This window comes from Lepus europaeus, chromosome 11 (genome assembly GCF_033115175.1).
Source record: "Lepus europaeus isolate LE1 chromosome 11, mLepTim1.pri, whole genome shotgun sequence".
Taxonomy (NCBI): Eukaryota; Metazoa; Chordata; class Mammalia; order Lagomorpha; family Leporidae; genus Lepus; species Lepus europaeus.
This window is the reverse complement of record NC_084837.1, coordinates 106,116,266-106,135,660: the sequence shown is the minus strand read 5'-3', so window position 1 is coordinate 106,135,660 and position 19,395 is coordinate 106,116,266. Positions and strand designations below refer to the sequence as shown.

The window sequence follows — 19,395 nt, the reverse complement described above, 5'->3', positions numbered from 1 at the left end:
TCCCGCCCAGTCTGGACTCGGACCAGAAGGACCAGCTGATAGAGGTCATCGAGAAGCTGCTGGCCGACAAGACCACGGTGCGTGCACACCCGGGGGCGCGCACGAGCGGGGCGGGACGAGCGCCCTTCCCGCTCACGCTCCGGGGGTGGGGGTGGGGGCCCTGTCCGTCCTCAGCTGGTGGCCGGCAGCGTGGTGATGGCCTTCGAGGAGGTGTGCCCCGAGCGCATCGACCTGATCCACAAGAACTACCGCAAGCTGTGCAACCTGCTCATCGACGTGGAGGAGTGGGGCCAGGTGGTCATCATTAGCATGCTCACCCGCTACGCGCGCACGCAGTTCCTGAGCCCCACCCAGAACGTGAGTGGCCAGGGGCAGGGGCGCGCCGGAGCCCGGGCCGCGGGCGCCGCTGAGCCGCCTCTGCCCCGCCCAGGAGTCCCTGCTGGAGGAGAGCCCCGAGAAGGCCTTCTACGGCTCGGAGGAGGACGAGGCCAAGGGCCCGGGGTCGGAGGAGGCGGCCGCCGCGGCGCTCCCGGCCCGGAAGCCCTACGTCATGGACCCCGACCACCGGCTGCTGCTGCGCAACACCAAGCCGCTGCTGCAGAGCCGCAGCGCCGCCGTGGTCATGGCGGTGGCACAGCTCTACTTCCACCTGGCGCCCAAGGCCGAGGTGGGCGTCATCGCCAAGGCGCTGGTGCGCCTGCTGCGCAGCCACAGGTGCGCCCGCCCCGCCCCGCCGCTTTGGTCCCACCCCCGCCCCGGCCGGCCTGACCCCATCCCAGTCCCAGTCCGCCCTCGCCGCCCCTGCCCCCGGGCTAAGTGGACCCCGCCCCACTCTGCTGCTCCTCCTGCTGCTGCACTACCCTGGCTCGCACGCTCATGCCCCGCCCTACACACTCCTCGTCCCAAGCCCACCGGCCCCCTACTCAATCGGTCCTCTCCTCCCACCACGGGGGTCTCTGTCGCATCCTGTCGGCAGTGAGGTGCAGTACGTGGTGCTCCAGAATGTGGCCACCATGTCCATCAAGCGCCGGGTGAGCCGCGACCGCCCTGTGGGCCCTGGGGGAGCTGTTGGGACTGTGGGCGGGGCGAGGTGGGGACTGGAGGCACAGTGGGGGAATGCCGGCCTGTGGCCAACAAGGAGATGGGGACACTCCTCCCAAACCTGGCCCCTGGGGCGCGGGGGTGGTGGGAAGGCCTGACCGGACATGAGAAGGGAGGAGGATCCCGAGGGGGAAGAGACAAGGGGAGGCAGGCCTGGGGCTGCGGTGGAGCTCCCTGACACCCCCACACACACACACTTTCTTGTGCCAGGGCATGTTTGAGCCATACCTGAAGAGCTTCTACATCAGGTCCACCGACCCCACCCAGATCAAAATCCTGAAGGTGAGTGAGGGGTCGTTCCTTCCCTGCCTGGCCCCACGTACCTGCTCAGATAACCCACAGTGGCCGCCTCGGTGCTGCCCGGGCTGGAGCATTGGCTCAGGGAGCAAATGAGAGTGGGGAACCAGGGAGAAGAGGGCTGCCCTTCACCTGGTACCTGGGGTGCACCTGCCGCCCTCATATATGAAGTAAGCTTGATTTTCTAACAACCCCAGGAAATGCACAGCACTCCTGTTTTACCAAAGGGTAGACCCAGGGAGGTGAGGTGACATGGCTCACCCCCTGCAGTTTCTGCCACCCACCTTCAGTGTTGTGGTCCCCATGCACCCACCCCCTCTGGCTTTTTTTTTTTTTTTTTTTTTTGCATACATACAGGAAGGGAAGAAGCAGCAGGGTCCCCCACCTGTGCTGCTGAATTCTTGGTGACTTCACTGAGCAGCAGTTAACCCTCCTAGCCCTTCGGAACATCCACTATAGATCAGTTGCGTTGCTAGGTCTGGTTAGGGGTGGAGGAGACTTTTAAGTAATCAATTTAAGACAATTGCAAACGATCTGTTTATGAAATAAAGGAGAAAGAAGAGAGCCTAACGCAGAGGCGGCTCCTCGGGTCTGGCACTGGGGAACCTGTCTGTAAGGGGAGGAAGCTGGAGCTGCAGCCTGAGGAAGTATCGTGAATTATCTATGGAAACGCAGGCACAGAAATGGACAGATAGTATGTGCGAGGACCCCAAGGCAGGAAGGGGCCTGTGACTGGGGCTCAGGGGGCACGGAGGTGGAAAATGATAGACAGCCGTCAGGTCCTCCAGGGACTTGGAGTAGGTGGGAAGAAGGTGAGCTCCATCCTAAGGCCTGGGGAGGGGTTGCAGTCACTTGGTCTGGAAGCCACTGATGAGCCAAACTCTTGGGTTTTGGATGAGATTCAGGATCTGCCAGTAGTCTCATCCACAGTCTCAGGATCTGGTGGGAGCCCAGAAAGTCCCTGGGCACCCTGCCCACTTCCTCTCTCTCTGCCTCCCCCTCCAGCTGGAAGTGCTCACCAACCTGGCCAATGAGACCAACATCCCTACTGTCCTGCGCGAGTTCCAGGTACAGCCAGAGGGACCCCAGGAGACGTGCTTTTCGCAGACTTTGTCTTAAGAGCCCAAAGCTGGAGAACCTTGCTATCTAAGATGCCCCCTTCCAGTGCCTTCTGCTGGCGCTGAGGACTGTCTGGGTGGCGGGGTGAGGGGGTCACTCCCTTTCCCAAGTTGAGTCTCTGGCAGCTAATGTACAGCTCCTGGGCTTCCCGGAAGTCACCCTCAAACCTGCTGCCCGACGTCTGCCCACAGACCTACATTCGCAGCATGGACAAGGACTTCGTGGCAGCCACGATCCAGGCCATTGGGCGCTGTGCGACGAACATAGGCCGAGTCCGCGACACCTGCCTCAGCGGCCTGGTGCAGCTCCTGTCCAACCGTGATGGTCGGTGTCTGCCTGTTTGAGTGTCCTACATCGGTGATAAGTGGGCGTCTGCCTGTGTGTCTTGCTCTGCTGGCCAATGGATAGCCCCCTGTGTATCTAGGCAATGTGTGTCATTGGTCTGTCTGCTTCAGTTAGGGCCCAGGTGTTCCTACACCTCTGAGGGCCGCCAGCGAGGTACAAGGGTTGAGCAGGAGAGCCCAGGGCCTGGCTGGGGGTGTTCGCTCCCCCTGGGCTTGGCCGTCTGATGGGTTCCTTGTTCCACAGAGCTTGTGGTAGCAGAGTCGGTGGTTGTCATCAAGAAGTTATTGCAGATGCAGCCAGCGCAGCACGGGGAGATCATCAAACACTTGGCAAAGCTCACAGACAACATCCAGGTGAGGGGGTCGCTGAACCCGTTTCCCTCCCCGGCCCAGCATCTTCCCCGGGTTTTTTCTTTCTTTCTTTTTTATTTTTTAATTATTTATTTGAGAAGAAGAGTTACAGAGAGAGGGAGAGAAAGAGAGAGAGGTCTTCCATCTGCTGGTTCACTCCCCAAATGGCCACACTGCAGGAGCTGGGCCAGTCCGAAGCCAGGAACCAGGAGCTTCCTCTGGGTATCCCATATGGGTGGCAAGGGACCAAGTACTTGGGACATCTGCTGTTGCTTTCCCAGGTGCATCAACAGGGAGCTGGATCAGAAGAGGAGCAACTGGGATATGAACTGGCATCCATATGGGATGCTGGCGCTGCAGGCAGTGGCTTAGCCTCCTACACCACTGCACCAGCCCCCCTGTGATTTTTAAGATCCTATAATTGGGGCCGGCACCTGAAATGCTGGCATCCCATATGGGCGCCAGTTCTAGTCTCGGCTGCTTCTTTTCCAATCCAGCTCTTTGCTATGGCCTGGGAAAGCAGTAGAAGATGGCCCAAAGCCTTGGGCCCCTGCACCCACCTGGGAGACCAGGAGGAGGTTCTTGGCTCCTGGCTTTGGATCAACTCAGCTCTGGCTGTTGCGGCCATTTGGGGGTGAACCAGCAGATGGAAGACATCTCTCTCTCTTTGTCTCAACCTCTCTCTGTAACTCTTTCAAATAAATACAGAATTTTTAAAAAAGATTCATTTTATTTAAGTACTCTAGAGTTACTATAATCAACTTCCAAACTTTCCACTTGGCTTCGAAAGGTCTTCAGGTGGCAGAGGGAGACGGAAAGGCTGGGCCTTGTGACCCTGACTTTTTTGCCCAAGATTCAGCTTCCCTTTGGGGATCCCTTGCTGAACCTTCCAGCCTTTACTTCTGATCTTGTTCTCTTTCAAAACCCCTGGCGAAGGATGGCTGGGTAGTAACTCCTGGGTTTTCCTGTGCACTGCTGAATTGAAACATCTAGAGAGAACACTCCTGAAGATGGAGAAGAATATGGCAGTAAAGCATTGAGGGTACAGATGAAGCCAAATAATCAGTCTTTTAAAATTGTTATTTTTCATTTTTATTAGGCAGAGAGGGAGAGAAATGGAGCTCTTCCATCTACTGGTTCACTCCCCAGATGCCCACAGATAGCTGGGGCTGGGCCAGGCTGAAGCCAAGAGCATGGAACTCACTCCAGGTCTTCCATACGTGTGGCAGGGACTCAGGCCACCCCCTGCTACCTCCCAGGCTGCACATTAGCAAGGAGCTGGGTCAGAAGCAGAGAAGCCGGGGCTGGAATCGGGCACCTTCAGTATGGGATGCAGGTGTCCCTCTAAGTGACTTAACTGCTGCTCCACACGCTCGAGCCCAGAAAATCGGCCTTGGAAACCGTGACAGCCTTTGGAGCTATGAGGTTCTGCCCACACTCAGAAGAGCCGAGATGCTGTCTGCGAGGGGCCTGCCTTTTCACCTCTTTCCCCCCACCTCCCACTCTGTCTTCAGAGAACCTGTAATAGACCAGCACAGTTGGGGGAGCATCATTTGCCTGCAGGCCACGCTGGCACTCATGTGCCCCTGTGACCCCAGTCCTGACCCCTCTCCCACGCCCACAGGTGCCCATGGCCCGAGCCAGCATCCTGTGGCTCATCGGCGAGTACTGTGAACACGTCCCCAGGATTGCGCCGGACGTCCTGAGAAAGATGGCCAAGTCGTTCACGGCGGAGGAGGACATTGTCAAGCTGCAGGTCATCAACCTGGCGGCCAAGCTGTACCTGACCAACTCCAAGCAGGTAAAGGCTGACAGATACGCCTCCTCCCCAGAAATCGCCCAGGCAGCATCCTTTTGGCCCTCCCTTGGCAGACCTGAACTCTTGCAAAGTCGCCATGGCAGGTGGCGACTCGTCTGCCCAGGTAACCAGTGCTGCCCCAGCATCCTGGGCTCTGTGCAGACTCCAGGGCCTGGGCGGACCGACACTGTCACAAAGGCTCTGCGTTGAGGCCGTGGCCTCCAGCCTGCCAGACGGAGGGTCTCTGTCTGCTGCACTTGGGACACCAGGCCTGTGAAGAGCCACAGTCGGCGGGGGCTGTCGGAAGGGGTCGGCAGCAGCGGACACTGATGAGACCATACGCCTCTCAGGACATGGGGTCTGTGCTGCTTCCCAAAGCTTGGTGATGCTTGGCTGGTCTGCACCAGGGATAAGTCACACGGGGACACAGTGCTTCTGGTCAATGACGCGTTGCGTATGGCTGCTTTTGCGCTTCAACAGCAGAGTTGAGGAGCTGCACCAGTCTGTGTGGCCCTTGTAGAAACAGTTACCTGCCCTTGAAACAAAGCATTTGGGCAGGAGGCTGGAGTCTGCAGCAGGCCCGTACCCTGGGGACGGTGGCATCCCTGCCAGGCCTGAAGGTGGCGGCGGACTTGGATGGTGGCTCCTTTGACCCTGGTGTCTAGAGCAGACCCCAGTGACTCAAGCTGGGGCAGCAGGGCCACCAAGTGCTGGGACTCTGGTTAGGAGCCAGAAAGGCCAGCAGCTGTGTAGAAGCAATGGGGTCCTTGGTCTGCAGGTGTCAGATTTGCGGAGGAAGCAAATTGGAGGGAGAAGTTTGAGGGGACACCGTGGGAAAGCGTTCAGTCACTGGACAGCTGTTTGTGTGCTTCCTTTGTTCCCGTGGGAGGAATGTCTGAAAAGATGACATGGTGTGGGTTGGATCTGGGGGCTGACATGCTTAGGGTCCTGGGCCCCAGGACTGTGAGATTGGCACATTTCCCCAAGCCTGGGCCTGCTGTGCATGTGGTGTTACCCCAGGTTGTCACCATTGGCCACCTGTGGGTTGCCAGAGCATCTCCTGTTTGCCCAGCACTGAGCCGTGTCCTGGGGATATGACAAGACCCCAAATGCCCATAGCCAAGTAAGAGAAACAGCACAGAAATGGGCATTCTAACCACAGAGCCTTGATCTCCATAGCCAGGGTTAGCACAGAGAACTGTGGGTGAACCCCTTTCCTAGGCGGGATGCAAAGGGGTCCCAGCCCACATCAGGGCTGTCCAGGCAAATGGACTCTGACATCCAGGCCACCCTGTGTGTCTTTGCCAGCACGAAGATCACATAGTGATTCTTTCATTCAATAAGGAGAACTTTTGTGCCCCCTATCTTTCTCCCCTCTTCCGGATTGGTGGAGCAAAGGGAATCCTTGAGTAAAAGGAGGGAGGGAGGGTGTGCACGTGGCTGCTTTGCAAAGCAGCACTGATGTTTTGGTCAGAAGTGAGCCTCAGATCTCATCCACTCGAAGGGGGAGAGGGGAGAGATCACACGAAGGCAAGAGCGCCAGGAGACAGACCTTAAAGTCTGCCACACCCTTCAGGCACTTACGTGTGTCGTGAGGTGAAGATGTATTTTAATTATTTTTAATCACTGGTTTCCCCTGCCTGATTTAACAGGTGGTTGCAAAGTAGCAGGTGCGTTGGCATCTATAGGCTATTGAGGGAGATTTAGTGCTTGCTGTGCTAATCCTCCCTGGCAGCTGGAGCCTGCTGGTCAGCGGGAGCCTGGTTCTGTCGGCGTGTCTCCTAGGCTCGCCAGAGCAGCCTGCATAATCCCCGCGGGCCTGGCTGGGTGAGGTGGGGGTTCTGGTGGTGCAGACTGGGGAGTGGTTGCTTCAGGAGGGGAAGTTCTAGCGGATCCTGCAACACTGCAGTGGGTGGACCGGCGCCTTGCCGTGTTGTTGAGGCTGTTGGGCAGGTGGATCCAAATCCTGCACGGTTCTTTCTAGAATGAGGCAAGGTAGGGAGGGGAGGGCACTGTCCTAAACTGAAAAGCGAGGCTCAGTGGTGTGTTGATAATGGACCTTGTCAATAAGGGCACCCCGCTCCCCCAGGCACGGCCGGTCAGGTAGCATCCAGCCAAAGGAGGGACCGGGTTGGTGAAATCGGTTGCACTGACATCCTATTTTCATGTTTTTCTGTCTATTGTCTTAGGGCACGTGGGTTTAGAAACACTTACCTGTGACTGGAGCTAGCACTGCAGGTGCTGCTCTATTGTAAGGGACTCAGCTGAGCTTGGGTGAAGCCACCAAGGTCCCTATGGGCCACGTTGGAGGCAGGGGTGGAGTCACAGTGGCTCTGATGCTGGGCCAGCTGGATGTGACCGTCACCATAAACCTCAGGAATACGAGAGTCTGTTCCAGGCTCCCTTGTGCTGGTTCCTGCTGCCCACAGGCACCCTGGCTGTTGCGCACTTGGTGGTTTTGGTTTTGGTCTTGGTCATGGCAGATAGAGACCTAGAGAGCTGTGTCAATGCAGCCCCCTGAGGTCAGCAGGTGCATAGTGAGTTAAGTGGACAGGGTATGGCCCTTGCACCAGGCCTGGATTAGCCAGTGGGCTCCTCTGCCCAGGAGAAGTCACTCTTAATGACTGCTTCTCTGTACGAGGAGGGAACAGTAGCTCCCCACAGTGCACACTGGGGCTGTGGCGATCACACGTGGGGCACCTCACACAGCTTAGTGCTAGAAGGCTTGTGGATTCCGGCTGCTGCAGCTGAGGCCTTGGGCAGGCAGGTTCAACCTCGAAGGCGGACTGTGAACCCCATTTGACCTCGGCAAACCCATGGACAGCTGCAGGTCACTCTGATCTCACTAGGGCCTTCCAGGGAAGGATCGGGGCTTCTCAGGCCGCTGGGCCCCTCAGAGCCTACTGTGAGGACAGCAGGGCAGAGGGCAGCTCTTGCCAGAGGATCCCTTTGTGCCGCCCAGATCCTCCCCTCCCCGAGTGGTGAGCTTGGGGACTGGGAGGTCTAGCAGGATGTTCCAGTCCCCCCCCCCCATGCCCTACTGTCTCCCTGGGGAGAAGGTTGGCCAGGCCTGGGGCCATGGAGACCACAAACCCCTGGAAAAATGGAATCCAGAGGTGGGAGGGTCTGCAAGAGCAGAGCTCTTTGCTTGGCCAGGGCCGGGTGAGGACCCAGAGCCGGGTGAGGACCCGGGGCCAGAGAGAGGAGAGGAACTGGTGCCAAGAGCCACAAGGCTCGGGGGTGGGGGTGGGGAGGAGGCAGCCATTGCTAGTGGGGCCATGGGAGCTCTGCTGGGAGGTGGGGCCTGCGAGGAGCTGCCACTCAGCCACCCACGCCCCACCGGCTGACCCGCTGCTCCTCATTCCCCCAGACCAAGCTGCTGACCCAGTATGTGCTGAGCCTGGCCAAGTACGACCAGAACTATGATATCCGGGACCGGGCGCGCTTCACCCGGCAGCTCATCGTCCCCTCGGAGCAGGGCGGGGCCCTCAGCCGCCACGCCAAGAAGCTCTTCTTGGCACCTAAGCCAGCTCCGGTCTTGGAGTCATCTTTCAAAGGTGCGAGCTGAAGTCCAGGGTAGCCTCCCAGCCCCAGCCCCTCTCCCCCAGGGCCCCAGTCTCAGCCGGGCACTAGGCTCCTGTGGACAGGACTTCTGGGGGCAGTGCCAGCCCAGCCCTGCCCCCTGGCTCAGCCCTCTTGCCCTTCCTGCAGCACCCGTGGCCTGCTGTCTTCCCCACCCACACCTGCCACCTGTGTCACCTCACCCGAGTGCCCTCCCTGCCAGGGTGGTGCCTGGCTCCCCTCCTTTTCCCAGGCTGCCCTCCCATTGCTTTTTCTGAGCAGGTGCAAGGTTGAGGAATCTATCAGAATTTTAAATCCCAAGAACCCAGGAAGGCAGGAAGTAAGGCAATGCCCCCAGGGGGAGGTGTCCACTTATAAAGGGCCTGCCAGCACCCTACAGGCTATGTCACTGAGAGCCCACACCCTGGGCCCAGGCCGAAGCCTCTCCTTGCTCAACAGGCTTGGCTGCTCCTGGGAGGGGAAGGAGCCTCCTTCCCAAAGCACTGTTCTCCTAGGCGTCTCCATTCTTCTCTTCCCAGGACGCAGGAGTAGAGGGGTTCTGAGGGGTGGGGCCACCTTGAAAGTCTGCCAGGAGAGCAGGGCAGTAGCCCCTGCCCCAAAGCACCCCCTCCTCACTCACAGGTGTCTGCTGCCCTTCCGTGCCCCCTGCCTGACCTCCGGCCCTGACTCCCTCCCAGTCCCATTCTGACCGCTCCCACCTCCCCCTGAGTCCAGTGCTGGAGCAGAGTGGCCTCTTGCTTGGACCTTGGCCCAGCAGCCCCTGCCACGCAGTCACCGTCCTTGTCCCCTCTGGCCGTCTGCCAAGCCTACAGTAGGACAAGCCCTGTGGCCTGGAAGGAAAGGCACAGTCACTCTGCTGCCTCGCCCGCCCCTGCAGGCCCACCGTCTCCGCCCCGAGCCCCTGCTCTGCCCAGCCCGACAACGCCCAACAGCCTTTCCTTCCAGCACGTGGCCTGCAGGTGCAGTCAGAGTGGAAGAGCCACCAGGGCACCTCTGGCCTTGCCCTTCCCTGATAGGGAGTCTGACCAGAATTGCCACAAAGCCCACCTAGGAAATCACCCCTCACGGCCACTACAGGCCTGACCTGTAACCCTGTCCCCAGACCGGGACCACTTCCAGCTGGGCTCTCTGTCCCACCTGCTCAATGCCAAGGCCACAGGCTACCAGGAGCTCCCAGACTGGCCAGAGGAAGCCCCAGACCCATCTGTGCGCAACGTGGAGGTCAGCGGGGTGAAGGGGTTGACTTGTGGGGGTGGGGTGTGGAGGGGCACAGAGAGCAAGGGGCCCAAGAACAGCTGGCCCAGCCCTGCCGATGCCCCTACACACACAGGAAGAAGACCTCTCCCTTACTGAGACCCACGTGGGCCTGTTGGGCGAATACATCGAGGTCCCTCTGTGTGCTGTGTGCTCCCCTGTGCCCTGCTCTGCCTGCCCCTGCTCCGTGAACTGGCCCCCATGCCTTCCCTCACCCCGTTTCCTCCTTGGTTTGTGAAAGGCGCCCCTCTCCCCACCATAGAGAGTCCCCTTTGTCTTTTCCCATTACTCTCGTGGGGACAGGAACAGGTAGGACCTCAAGAAGAGGTGAGCCTTGCTTCCCCCGCCCAACCGTGATGACTGAACCCCTCCATCCCCAGGTGCCCGAGTGGACCAAGTGCTCGAATCGGGAGAAGAGGAAGGAGAAGGAGAAACCTTTCTACTCCGACTCGGAGGGGGAGTCCGGCCCCACAGAGTCCGCAGACAGCGGTGAGATGAGCAGAGCTGGGCCCTCTGCCCCTGCCCACGCATGCGCCTGGGGACTCACTCCCTGGAGGGTGTGTGGTCCTGTGTGTGACCATGTGTGTGCCCTGCTCGTGAGTTGCTGTGTGTGTTCGAGCAGCCGAGGGACAGGTGTGTGTGCAGGTGTCTACCCACATGGGCCTATCCCTTCCTGCCCGGTTTCAGTTGGCATCTGGGGCCGGGGGCAGGTCACAGGGGGTGTGGGGATTTAGAGCCGAGCTGAAGTTGGGGCCCAAGGTACCTATTGTGGACCCCAGGAGGGAGGGAGGGGGGCCTGATACAGTTCCTCCCCAGAGCCAGCGTCTGAGAGTGAATCGGATAGTAAGAGCAGCAGCGAGAGTGGCTCTGGGGAGTCCAGCAGTGAGTCTGATAACGAAGACCAGGAGGAAGATGAGGAGAAAGGTGGAGGCAGTGAGAGGTAAGAGGAAGGTGGCCAGGTGTGCAGGGGGGACTCGGGGGTCTCCCTCAGAAGGGCTAACACTGTGCCTTGTGCAGGCCACTCAGAGCCACAGAGAGCTCCCATGAGGCTCGCCCTGGCCGGCTGCTCATGGGGGTGGTGTGGAGAAGCAGCCAGGGGCCTGGAGCCTGGCCCGGCATGAGCTGGTTTCACGTTCTCACTTGGACTCAGCCTGGGAGCCCCATGGGACCTCTGCCACCCGGGCTCCGCACTCTGACCCCCATCTTCAGGGCTGCCCCTGTCTCCTGAAGCAAAGAGGGGGGTCCAGGCCAGAGCTGAACCCTGCTTTCTGGCTGTGCAGTGAACAGAGTGAGGAGGAAGGTGAGAAGAGGAAGATGAAGAAGAGAAAGAAGGCGCCGGCGGGCCGGGGGGAGGGCTTGTCCTCAGACGAGGGCAGCGAGTCCAGCAGCAGCTCCTCGGAGTCCGAGGAGACGTCGGAGTCTGAAGAGGAGCAGGCAGAGCCCGCCTCCTGGAAGCAGAAGACGGTGAGAACCTCAGGACGCAGTGAGGGGCTTGTGGCCCAGGCCCCCCCCCCCCACGCCCTGGGGGCATGCCCAGACAGGCTGCACAGCATCTTTGTCTCCAACCCAAACAGGTCAAGGAGCTCCTCTTCCCCATACCCACATCCGATTTTCCTCTTTCAGCCCCCCAGCAGCAAAAGTTCCCCGGCAGCCAAGGAGGTCTCCCTGCTGGATCTGGAAGACTGTGAGTAGGGGAGGTCAAAGGCACAGGGCCGAGGAGGCCACAGGGGGTGTGTGGCCTACACTTGCCATAGGCGGCTGAACGTTGGACTGCTGGGGTCTCCGGTTGGGGTCCAGGGTGGGTGTTCTGCTGAGAGCCTCCAGGTGCCACTGCCCCGCTGTCCTTGGTGCTGAACTGCTTTCTCATTGAGCCCGGGGCTCCCTGCTCAACTCAAGCCAACAGCACCTTGCCTCTCCCTCATTGTCTACTCCCTGTCTGCTCCTACAGTCACCCCTCCCAGTGTCCAGCCCGTGTCGCCCCCCACCGTTGTGTCTGTCAGTCTCGCTGCTGACCTGGAGGGCCTCACGCTTACAGACACCTCCCTGGTGCCCTCGGTGAGTAGGATGGGGGAGGGGCTGGGCTGGGGCAGGGTGCAACTCCGTGCTGTGTCTCCTGTGTGAATGTGCGTATGGCGGGGACACTGGGTCCTTGGCGGATGGTCCTGCATGCGGACAGAGCTGGGGCAGGCCTGCTCCTCCTGGCTTATTTCCACGCTCCCCTCCCCCACTCTAGCTGCTGAGCCCCGTGTCCGGTGTCAGGAGGCAGGAGCTGCTGCACCGGGTAGCTGGCGAGGGGCTGGCTGTGGACTATGCCTTCAGCCGCCAGCCTTTCTCTGGCGACCCCCACATGGTGTCCGTGCACATCTACTTCTCCAACAGCTCAGACACCCCCATCAAGGGCCTGCATGTGGGCACCCCTAAACTGCCCGCCGGCCTCAGCATCCAAGAATTCCCCGAAATCGGTATGGAAGGGCCCGGACCGGGTAGGGGAGAAGGAGGTTCTTGGGGCAGAATCAGTGTGTTTTGTGGCGCTGGTACCTCTGTGCACCAGGCTGTGGGTGGAAAAAGTGGCGTCTGACATGATCCCCACGTGCGTGGGCAAGATAGGCAGGGAGCAACGCACTGGCGGGAACATCTGGGCCTTGGGTGTCTCAGGACTGACGTAAATGGAGTGAGGGTTAGTGCAGGAGGGCGTCTTTAGATTTTAGGAGGAGCCCAGGGACAGTGTCCTGGGCCCAGAGGGTCAGAGTTCTGTAGAGCACTGGTTAGCTGGGGCCGGGGGGGGGGGGGGGGGGAGAGGCTAGCCTGGGTCCAGACCATCAGCTCGTGGTGTCCCCTCCCCTTTGCCTGCCTCGCACTGCTTCAGAGTCTCTGGCACCTGGAGAAACCGCCACTGCGGTGATGGGCATCAATTTCTGCGACTCAACCCAGGCAGCCAACTTCCAGCTGTGGTACGAGTGCACCTCGGGGCGCAGGTGGGAGGCAGGGTCCCGGAGCCGGCGCTGGAGGTGGTGGTGGTGGGGGCTCCCTCATGGCTGGGTGGGTCTGCCCTCACCCTGCTGCTGCCTGCCACGCCCTGCCACGCGCCACAGGGGGCAGTGAGGCGACACATGCTGGCCTCAAGTCCTCTTCCTCTGTCTCCTCCCACCCCCTCAGCACCCAAACCCGGCAGTTCTACGTCTCCATTCAGCCTCCTGTTGGGGAGCTGATGGCCCCCGTGTTCATGAGTGAGAATGAGTTCAAGAAGGAACAGGGTGAGTGCCCCCTGGGGTGGCGGGGAGGGAATCCACACCGTCCACTGCATTCATGAAACCCCACGGTAGTCACAGTGGGGGAATCTCTGCTGTCCCACACAGAGGAAGGCCCTGGGGTTTGTGCTTCCAACAGAGGCTTCCCACAGGCTGGGATGCTTCCACGAGGCCGGTGTGTCGTGTGCAGAGGCTGGTAAGGGCAGGTGAGAGTGCATGGACAGAGAGGAGTCCCCGGTGCAGGGGTGTGCGTGGTAAGAACAAAGCCGGAAGTAGTAAGAACAAAGCCGGAAGTAGTAAGAATAAAGCCGGGAGTAGTAAGAATAAAGCCGGGAGTAGTAAGAACAAAGCCGGAAGTAGTAAGAACAAAGCCGGAAGTAGCGCGTCTGGTCTGGTTTCTGGAAGCCCTGAGTGCTGAGCTAGAAGGTTGCAGTCCAACAGCTTCAGAGCTGGAAGGGGTCCCACGTGGCCATCTGTGCTGGCGGGTTCAGTGTACCTGAACTCAACCAACCACAGATAAAAACTATCTTTAAAAGCATTACGTGTGTACTGAACATGCACAACTTTTTTGCTTGTCATTATTCCCTAAGCGACACAGTAGAGCAAGTATTTTCCCGGCACTCCCGTTGTATTAGGTATCACAAGGCATCTGGGGATGCTACAGAGGAGGTGGGAGGCTGTGGGAGTTTACACACCAGCACCAGGCCCTCCTGGGGGAGGGACTTGAACATGCACAGCTCCGTGTGTCTGGAGGGTGGCATGCTGGAAGCAGTGCCCGACAGGCACGGGGGAGAGAAGACTGTAGAGTTCGATCTCCTGCCAGTAGAGGAATCGTTGAAGGTTTCTGAGAAAGAAGAGGACAGGTTGAAACCTCTGCTTCAAGAAGAGGCGCCCAGCCACACTGCCAGTCAGGGTTGGGACCGCCCGGCAGAAAGACATCTCAGGACCTGGAGTCCGGGCGTTCATTCTGAACCTGCCTCTCGGTTGGTGTGTGACCCTGGGCTAACCGCTGTGGCTCATTACAGGAGGCTGTGGCCCCAGGTCTGGTGGGAGATGTGAGGACCAGGATCCAGGCCCATGCAAAGAGAAAGGAGGGCTGGGTGGAGGGGGTGATACGGTGGGGCGGGGGCGGGGGTGGTGGTGGTGGTGGTGGTGGTGGTACGTAAGCTGACTTTAGGATTTCCTGCTTGGATGGCAAGGAGAATGGAGTGTGGGCTTTAATTCCATACGTTGAAAGTCCCAAAGATCAAAATCCCAAAAATACAACTCTAGGGAAAAAAAACTCAGACATTCTTTGAAAGCTATTTATGTACATATTTTCAAGGGGATTTGTTTGGGCAATATATAAAAACACGACAGAACACTTCCTAGGCCACTTCACACAACGCAGCAGGCCACATACATATTTGCAAATGTACATGCTCAAATATGCTGATGGCAGTTGCACAGGTTGCCAAAGCGTGCAGTTCAAAGCACTGAAATGTCTCAGAGCATCACTGTGGTTGGGGACTGTATACCCCCAGCTTTATAGCTGCGGTCATCTGAAGTTTTGTGACAGACAACCTGTCTTTTGTCTGTTCCCCACCACTTATACAGTCACCAGAGAGCTGAGATTTCAAGAAAATATTTTTTAAAGATTTATTTTATTTGAAAGGCAGAGTTAGAGAGAGAGAGAGAGAGAGAGAGAGAGAGAGGGAGAGTTAGAGTGGCTACAACAACGGAGAGAGAAATCTTCCATCTGCTGACTCACTCCCCAAATGGCCACAATGGCTGAGCCTGGGCCAGGCCAAAGCCAAACCCTGGAACTTCATCTGGGTCTCCCATGTGGGTGGAAGGGCCCAAGCACGTGAGTCATCTTCCACTGCTTTCCCAGGCATGTTAGCAGAGAGCTGGATTGAAATGGAGCAGCTAGGATTTGAACCGGCGCCCATATGGGATGCTGGCATTGTAGGTGTAACCTGCTGTGCCATAAAGCCCACCCCTCCCTCAAGAAACTTTTTCAAAAATGCGTATGTACAAAAAGGACATCTCTTTATGTACCGAGGAGGTTTCTATGTTTTTACATTGTGATAGTGCCTATGTATGGAGTCACATTTGCTTAGAATGAGCTAGAACTTTCTAGAATCCCTTACACAATGTATACCTCCAGTTTTGGAAATCACACAAAGATGAAAAACATAGCACAGCAAATTATAAAAAACAATGCTGTTAGTGTGGTTTATTTAGAAAGAATAAATCGAAAGCATTTATAAAATTGTTGGAGAGAAGCCTTGTTAGGAAGGAGATGAAGGAAACAGCAGAGGTGGTCCATCCATCTCTCATGGGGACTGCACACCCCAGGAAAGAGGAGGGGGTCAGGCTCATAAAACCTGCAATGGACAGCATGAAGAATTTCAGGTTGTTGTGAAGAATTGTAAAGTAAAAAACAGACCTGCACACTCACATTACATCACCGAAATGTTTTCCAAAACTATCTTGCGTTTTCTTCAGCTTTTTTAACCCAACAAATTGCAGTGTAGATAGTGGCTACAACAATAGCTTTTTAAGCCCATACTGTCAGTTGGAGAATGTGTCTGAACTGACTTCTTTTGCTGAGGCTTTATCTTTATGACAATGTAGGGAATAAAAATCTACTCAGGTAAAAATAATCCAAAAGACATAATCATGCATGTAGTCTTTTAAAAAATTGAGAAGCCAAGAGACCGGAAGACAGAGCTCCATTCTGCTGGTTTACTCTCTAAATGCCTGCAGTGGCCAGGGCTCAACCAGGCTGAAGCCAAGAGCTCCTGGATGGGTAGTAAGAAGCCAATTATTTGAGCCCTCACCACTATCTTCCAGGGTCTGCGTTAGCAGGAAGCTGGAGTCAGAAACGAGCTGGGAGTGGAACCCAGAGAGCCTAGCATAGGACGCTGATATCCGAGCTGGTGCCTTAACCACTGGGCCAAATGCCTCTCCCCATAGCCTGTTTTCTGGTTTGTTTTGTTTTCCGGTGGGGTATGTGGTTTGGGGGATTTCAGGGATTTTAGTCTTTCTGGATTTCAGCATTTGGGAGCGTGTCTTTGGGGAGCAGTGTCCATCACGTAGAGTGGGGTCAGACTTCCTGTGTCGTGGGCCATGTCAGTGTTTCAGGCATTGCGGGTCCTGTGGTCTCTGTCAGTTACTCAGCTCCGCGTTTGTAACCCAGAGAGAGTCCTTGATGATATGTAAGAGAGCGAAACGTGTCTGGCTTCCAATATAACTTTATTTATACACACTGCGATTTAACTTTCATCTGATTTTCATGTGTTATGAAATACTATTTTAACTTCCCCCAATACATAACAATTGTAAAATAAACAAACAAAAAACCCCAACATTGCAGGCCATACAGGGTGAATGAGGGTGCTTTGAAAAGTTCATGAAAATTTGAATAAAAAGATGATTTTGGGGAGGAAGAAATCCATGCCTGCGCAGGACTGCCCCACAGGCTGTGGTTGGCCAAACCCCTGATCTGGGGGAAAGGACAGACTGGGAAGACCATGCTAAGTTTTGGGGTCAGCTGGTTGTGAAAGCATTTGGGAGTTCAGGAGGTGCCGGTGTGTAGCTGCACCCACGGGTGCCTGTCCAGGAAACACTTTTGAGCCTGGAGTCCCGGGTGTGTAGGTGCTGATGAAATCCATGGGGGAGGGTGAGGTCACCCTGGACGAGGGGGTGGGCGATAAGGCCGAGGACTGCTAGAACCTTGATGGGAACCTACCTTCCACAGAAAAGGAGTGAGAGCTGGGTTGGGGGTGGCGAGCGCCGAATCCGTCTCTGGTGGACAACTTGGACAGGCCCTGGGTGGGCAGCTCGGGGAGGCTGATGCGGTTTCCATGGGGGGGCCAGGGCCCCCTGACCGCTAGGCGTTCTTGCCTGCCCTCATCGTGACCTCTGCCCCCAGGAAAGCTGACAGGCATGAACGAGATCTCGGAGAAGCTCGTGCTGCCGGACGCCTGTCGGAGCGACCACGTCGTGGTGCAGAAAGTGACAGCCACTGCCAACCTGGGTCGAGTCCCTTGTGGGGCAGCTGAAGAGTACAGGTGCGCGGCCCCCGGCAGACAGGAGGACGTGGGCTCTTGAGGTCCTGTTTGCAGGGCGTCCGAGGGGCTGAACCCCTTCCTAACATAGCCACCTTTCCCCTCCTCCCACCTCAGGTTTGCAGGAAAGACCCTGACCAGCGGGAGCCTGGTGCTGCTGACCCTGGACGCCCGGCCAGCTGGAGCTGCCCAGCTGACCGTCCACAGCGAGAAGATGGTGATTGGCACCATGCTGGTGAAGGACGTGGTGCAGGCCCTGAGCCGGTGACTCCCAAATGCCAGCACCTCGGCCCACCTCCCCTGCCCGTGACAAGCAGGCTGTCTCTGTTTCTCCCCCTCTCAGCCTCCACACCAGGGTCCCCTCCCCTCCCACGAGTTTCCTGGTGACCCCAGCTCCCTGTAGCTGTGTATGTAGGAGAGTCTTAATAAAGTATGTTCTCGCACACACTGGCTCACCTCTCCTTTAAAAAAAAATAAAACATTTATTTATTTGGAAGAGTTTCACAAAGGCATAGGCAGAGAAATAGGTCTTCCGTCCACTGGTTCACTTTCCAAATGGCTGCAATGGCCTAAGCTGGGCTGATCCAAAGCCAGGAGCTTCTTCCAGGTTTCCCACACAAGTGCAGGGGCCCAAGTCCTTCTTGGGCTGCCTGCCACTGCTTTCCCAGGCACAGTAGCAGGGAGCCGGATTGGAAGTGGAGCAGCCAGGACTTGAACCAGTGTGCGTAAGGGATGCCAGCACCATAGGGAGAAGCTTTACCCACTATGGTGCAGCACCGGCCGCCACCTCCCTCTAAGGGCTTGGGGGCAGAGCTGCTAAGGGTGATGGTGTACGGCCCATGTGACCTTACACAGGAGGGTGCTACTCTGGATCTCCACAGTGATCAGCCCCAGGAAGGGATGTCTGGGACTCGAGGTCTCTTATAGAAGAGATATCGGCTGGGCAGGGAGGGGGAGAGTAAGCCAGCAGGACTGCTGGGCTCTTGCTTGAACAACTGTGTTTCTCAGGGGCCCAGCCACACCCTTGGTTCCCTCCATGGGCCCTTGGGAAGGAAGGACCCATAATATGGGGAATCCCCCAAGCACAGGTGCGTGGTTCAGGCCAACGACATCCGGATGCAGGAGGAACAGGAGACAGAGCTAAGCTTCACCATGCACCGGTCCCCGGGGGGTCCTGCCAGCACGCCTGTTGCGATCAGCACGTCTAGGGCCTGAAGCTCTGCATCTAACATCTGTGGATGTGCCTGAGTAGTGCGGATCACGGCGGACACACATGGCAGGTGCAGTGGTAAGGAAAGAGGCCTTGTGGCCAGTGGTTTAGTGGTTCAGTAGTGCCCCATTCTGCACAGCCTCCTCCCCCCACCCTCCACAGAGGAAAACCGACTATGATCAGTCAAGTAAATGCAGGCCTCATGGATTCAAGGGAAATAAGTTCATCTCCCACAGGTCTTCTCAGAGCCTCTACCATGCTAATGTGCACGGTGGTCGCCTTCAGAGCTTGTAGTAGCCAAACTCGGTTTTGAGCTTGGACTGCTCTTCCCACAGAACATCTCAACTGACTGGGTTACAAGGAACGCACTCAGCCCCCAGTGCTCCAGGAGAGGCCTCCACGCTGTCACCTCAGCCCCCCCCTCCCCCCAGCAGTGTGAAGCCAGCGCCACTCTCCTTGCAGGGGAGAACAAAGGCAGTGCCTGGGGACAGCCCTGCCTCCGGCTCCGGGGACTCCCAGGCTGGGTGGCACCAGAGAGCAGCTGGTGCTGTCACTTCCCCGAGGGCCTTCCCCGGGCTGTTTGTCACTGCATTCTCTGAGGCGAGGGCCACATAACTGGTGGGTTCCTCACTTTTGCCCCCAAGTCAGCACTGACCGTGGCACTGAGGCAGCGGCCAGGGAATCCTTTCCTAAGGAATGTGAACAGGGACAGTGGCCCTCATTCTGCATCAAGGACCCAGAGCGCATCCGGCAGGGAGCACGGCAGCAGGCAAGCCCCTCGGCATTCCTCGAGGAGCGCGCAGCCGCCCTCCTGGAAAGGGACCGGGCTCCAGCGCCGGGTAAGCATCCAGAGCCGGAACCTTGGCCTCGGCTCTGCGCCGGCTTCTCTGGATGTGTCCCAGGCCTTGGGACTGGCAATAACAACTCTTCCTAAGGAAATGGTTCTTGTGCTTGTCTGGGGAGAGACAGGAAGTGGGCGAGCACTGGGAGGGCTGTGCAGCCATCTCCCACCCAGGATGGGTAAGGGGCTCAGGGC

At 57.7% G+C, this 19,395-nt stretch overlaps 1 protein-coding gene across 2 annotated transcripts in view; it reads left to right on the top strand.

Moving 5' to 3' along the window:
* Positions 1-17,586, top strand: part of AP3B2 (adaptor related protein complex 3 subunit beta 2) — a 36,451-nt gene extending 18,865 nt beyond the window's left edge. The window contains exons 6-27 of one of the 2 annotated variants that reach the window (XM_062206314.1): positions 11-77; positions 175-357; positions 431-714; positions 977-1,031; positions 1,312-1,383; positions 2,404-2,466; positions 2,709-2,841; positions 3,106-3,215; positions 4,837-5,013; positions 8,381-8,567; positions 9,695-9,813; positions 9,923-9,979; positions 10,227-10,335; positions 10,663-10,786; positions 11,127-11,310; positions 11,470-11,530; positions 11,795-11,901; positions 12,080-12,308; positions 12,713-12,797; positions 13,003-13,100; positions 17,014-17,152; positions 17,267-17,586. In XM_062206314.1, coding sequence (XP_062062298.1) covers positions 11-77; positions 175-357; positions 431-714; positions 977-1,031; positions 1,312-1,383; positions 2,404-2,466; positions 2,709-2,841; positions 3,106-3,215; positions 4,837-5,013; positions 8,381-8,567; positions 9,695-9,813; positions 9,923-9,979; positions 10,227-10,335; positions 10,663-10,786; positions 11,127-11,310; positions 11,470-11,530; positions 11,795-11,901; positions 12,080-12,308; positions 12,713-12,797; positions 13,003-13,100; positions 17,014-17,152; positions 17,267-17,417 — 2,794 coding nt within the window. In that variant the 3' untranslated portion in view covers positions 17,418-17,586. The remainder of the gene's footprint in view (positions 1-10; positions 78-174; positions 358-430; positions 715-976; positions 1,032-1,311; positions 1,384-2,403; positions 2,467-2,708; positions 2,842-3,105; positions 3,216-4,836; positions 5,014-8,380; positions 8,568-9,694; positions 9,814-9,922; positions 9,980-10,226; positions 10,336-10,662; positions 10,787-11,126; positions 11,311-11,469; positions 11,531-11,794; positions 11,902-12,079; positions 12,309-12,712; positions 12,798-13,002; positions 13,101-17,013; positions 17,153-17,266) is intronic. The other variant, XM_062206312.1, reaches the window with a different exon arrangement.
* The last annotated feature ends 1,809 nt before the right edge of the window (positions 17,587-19,395 follow it).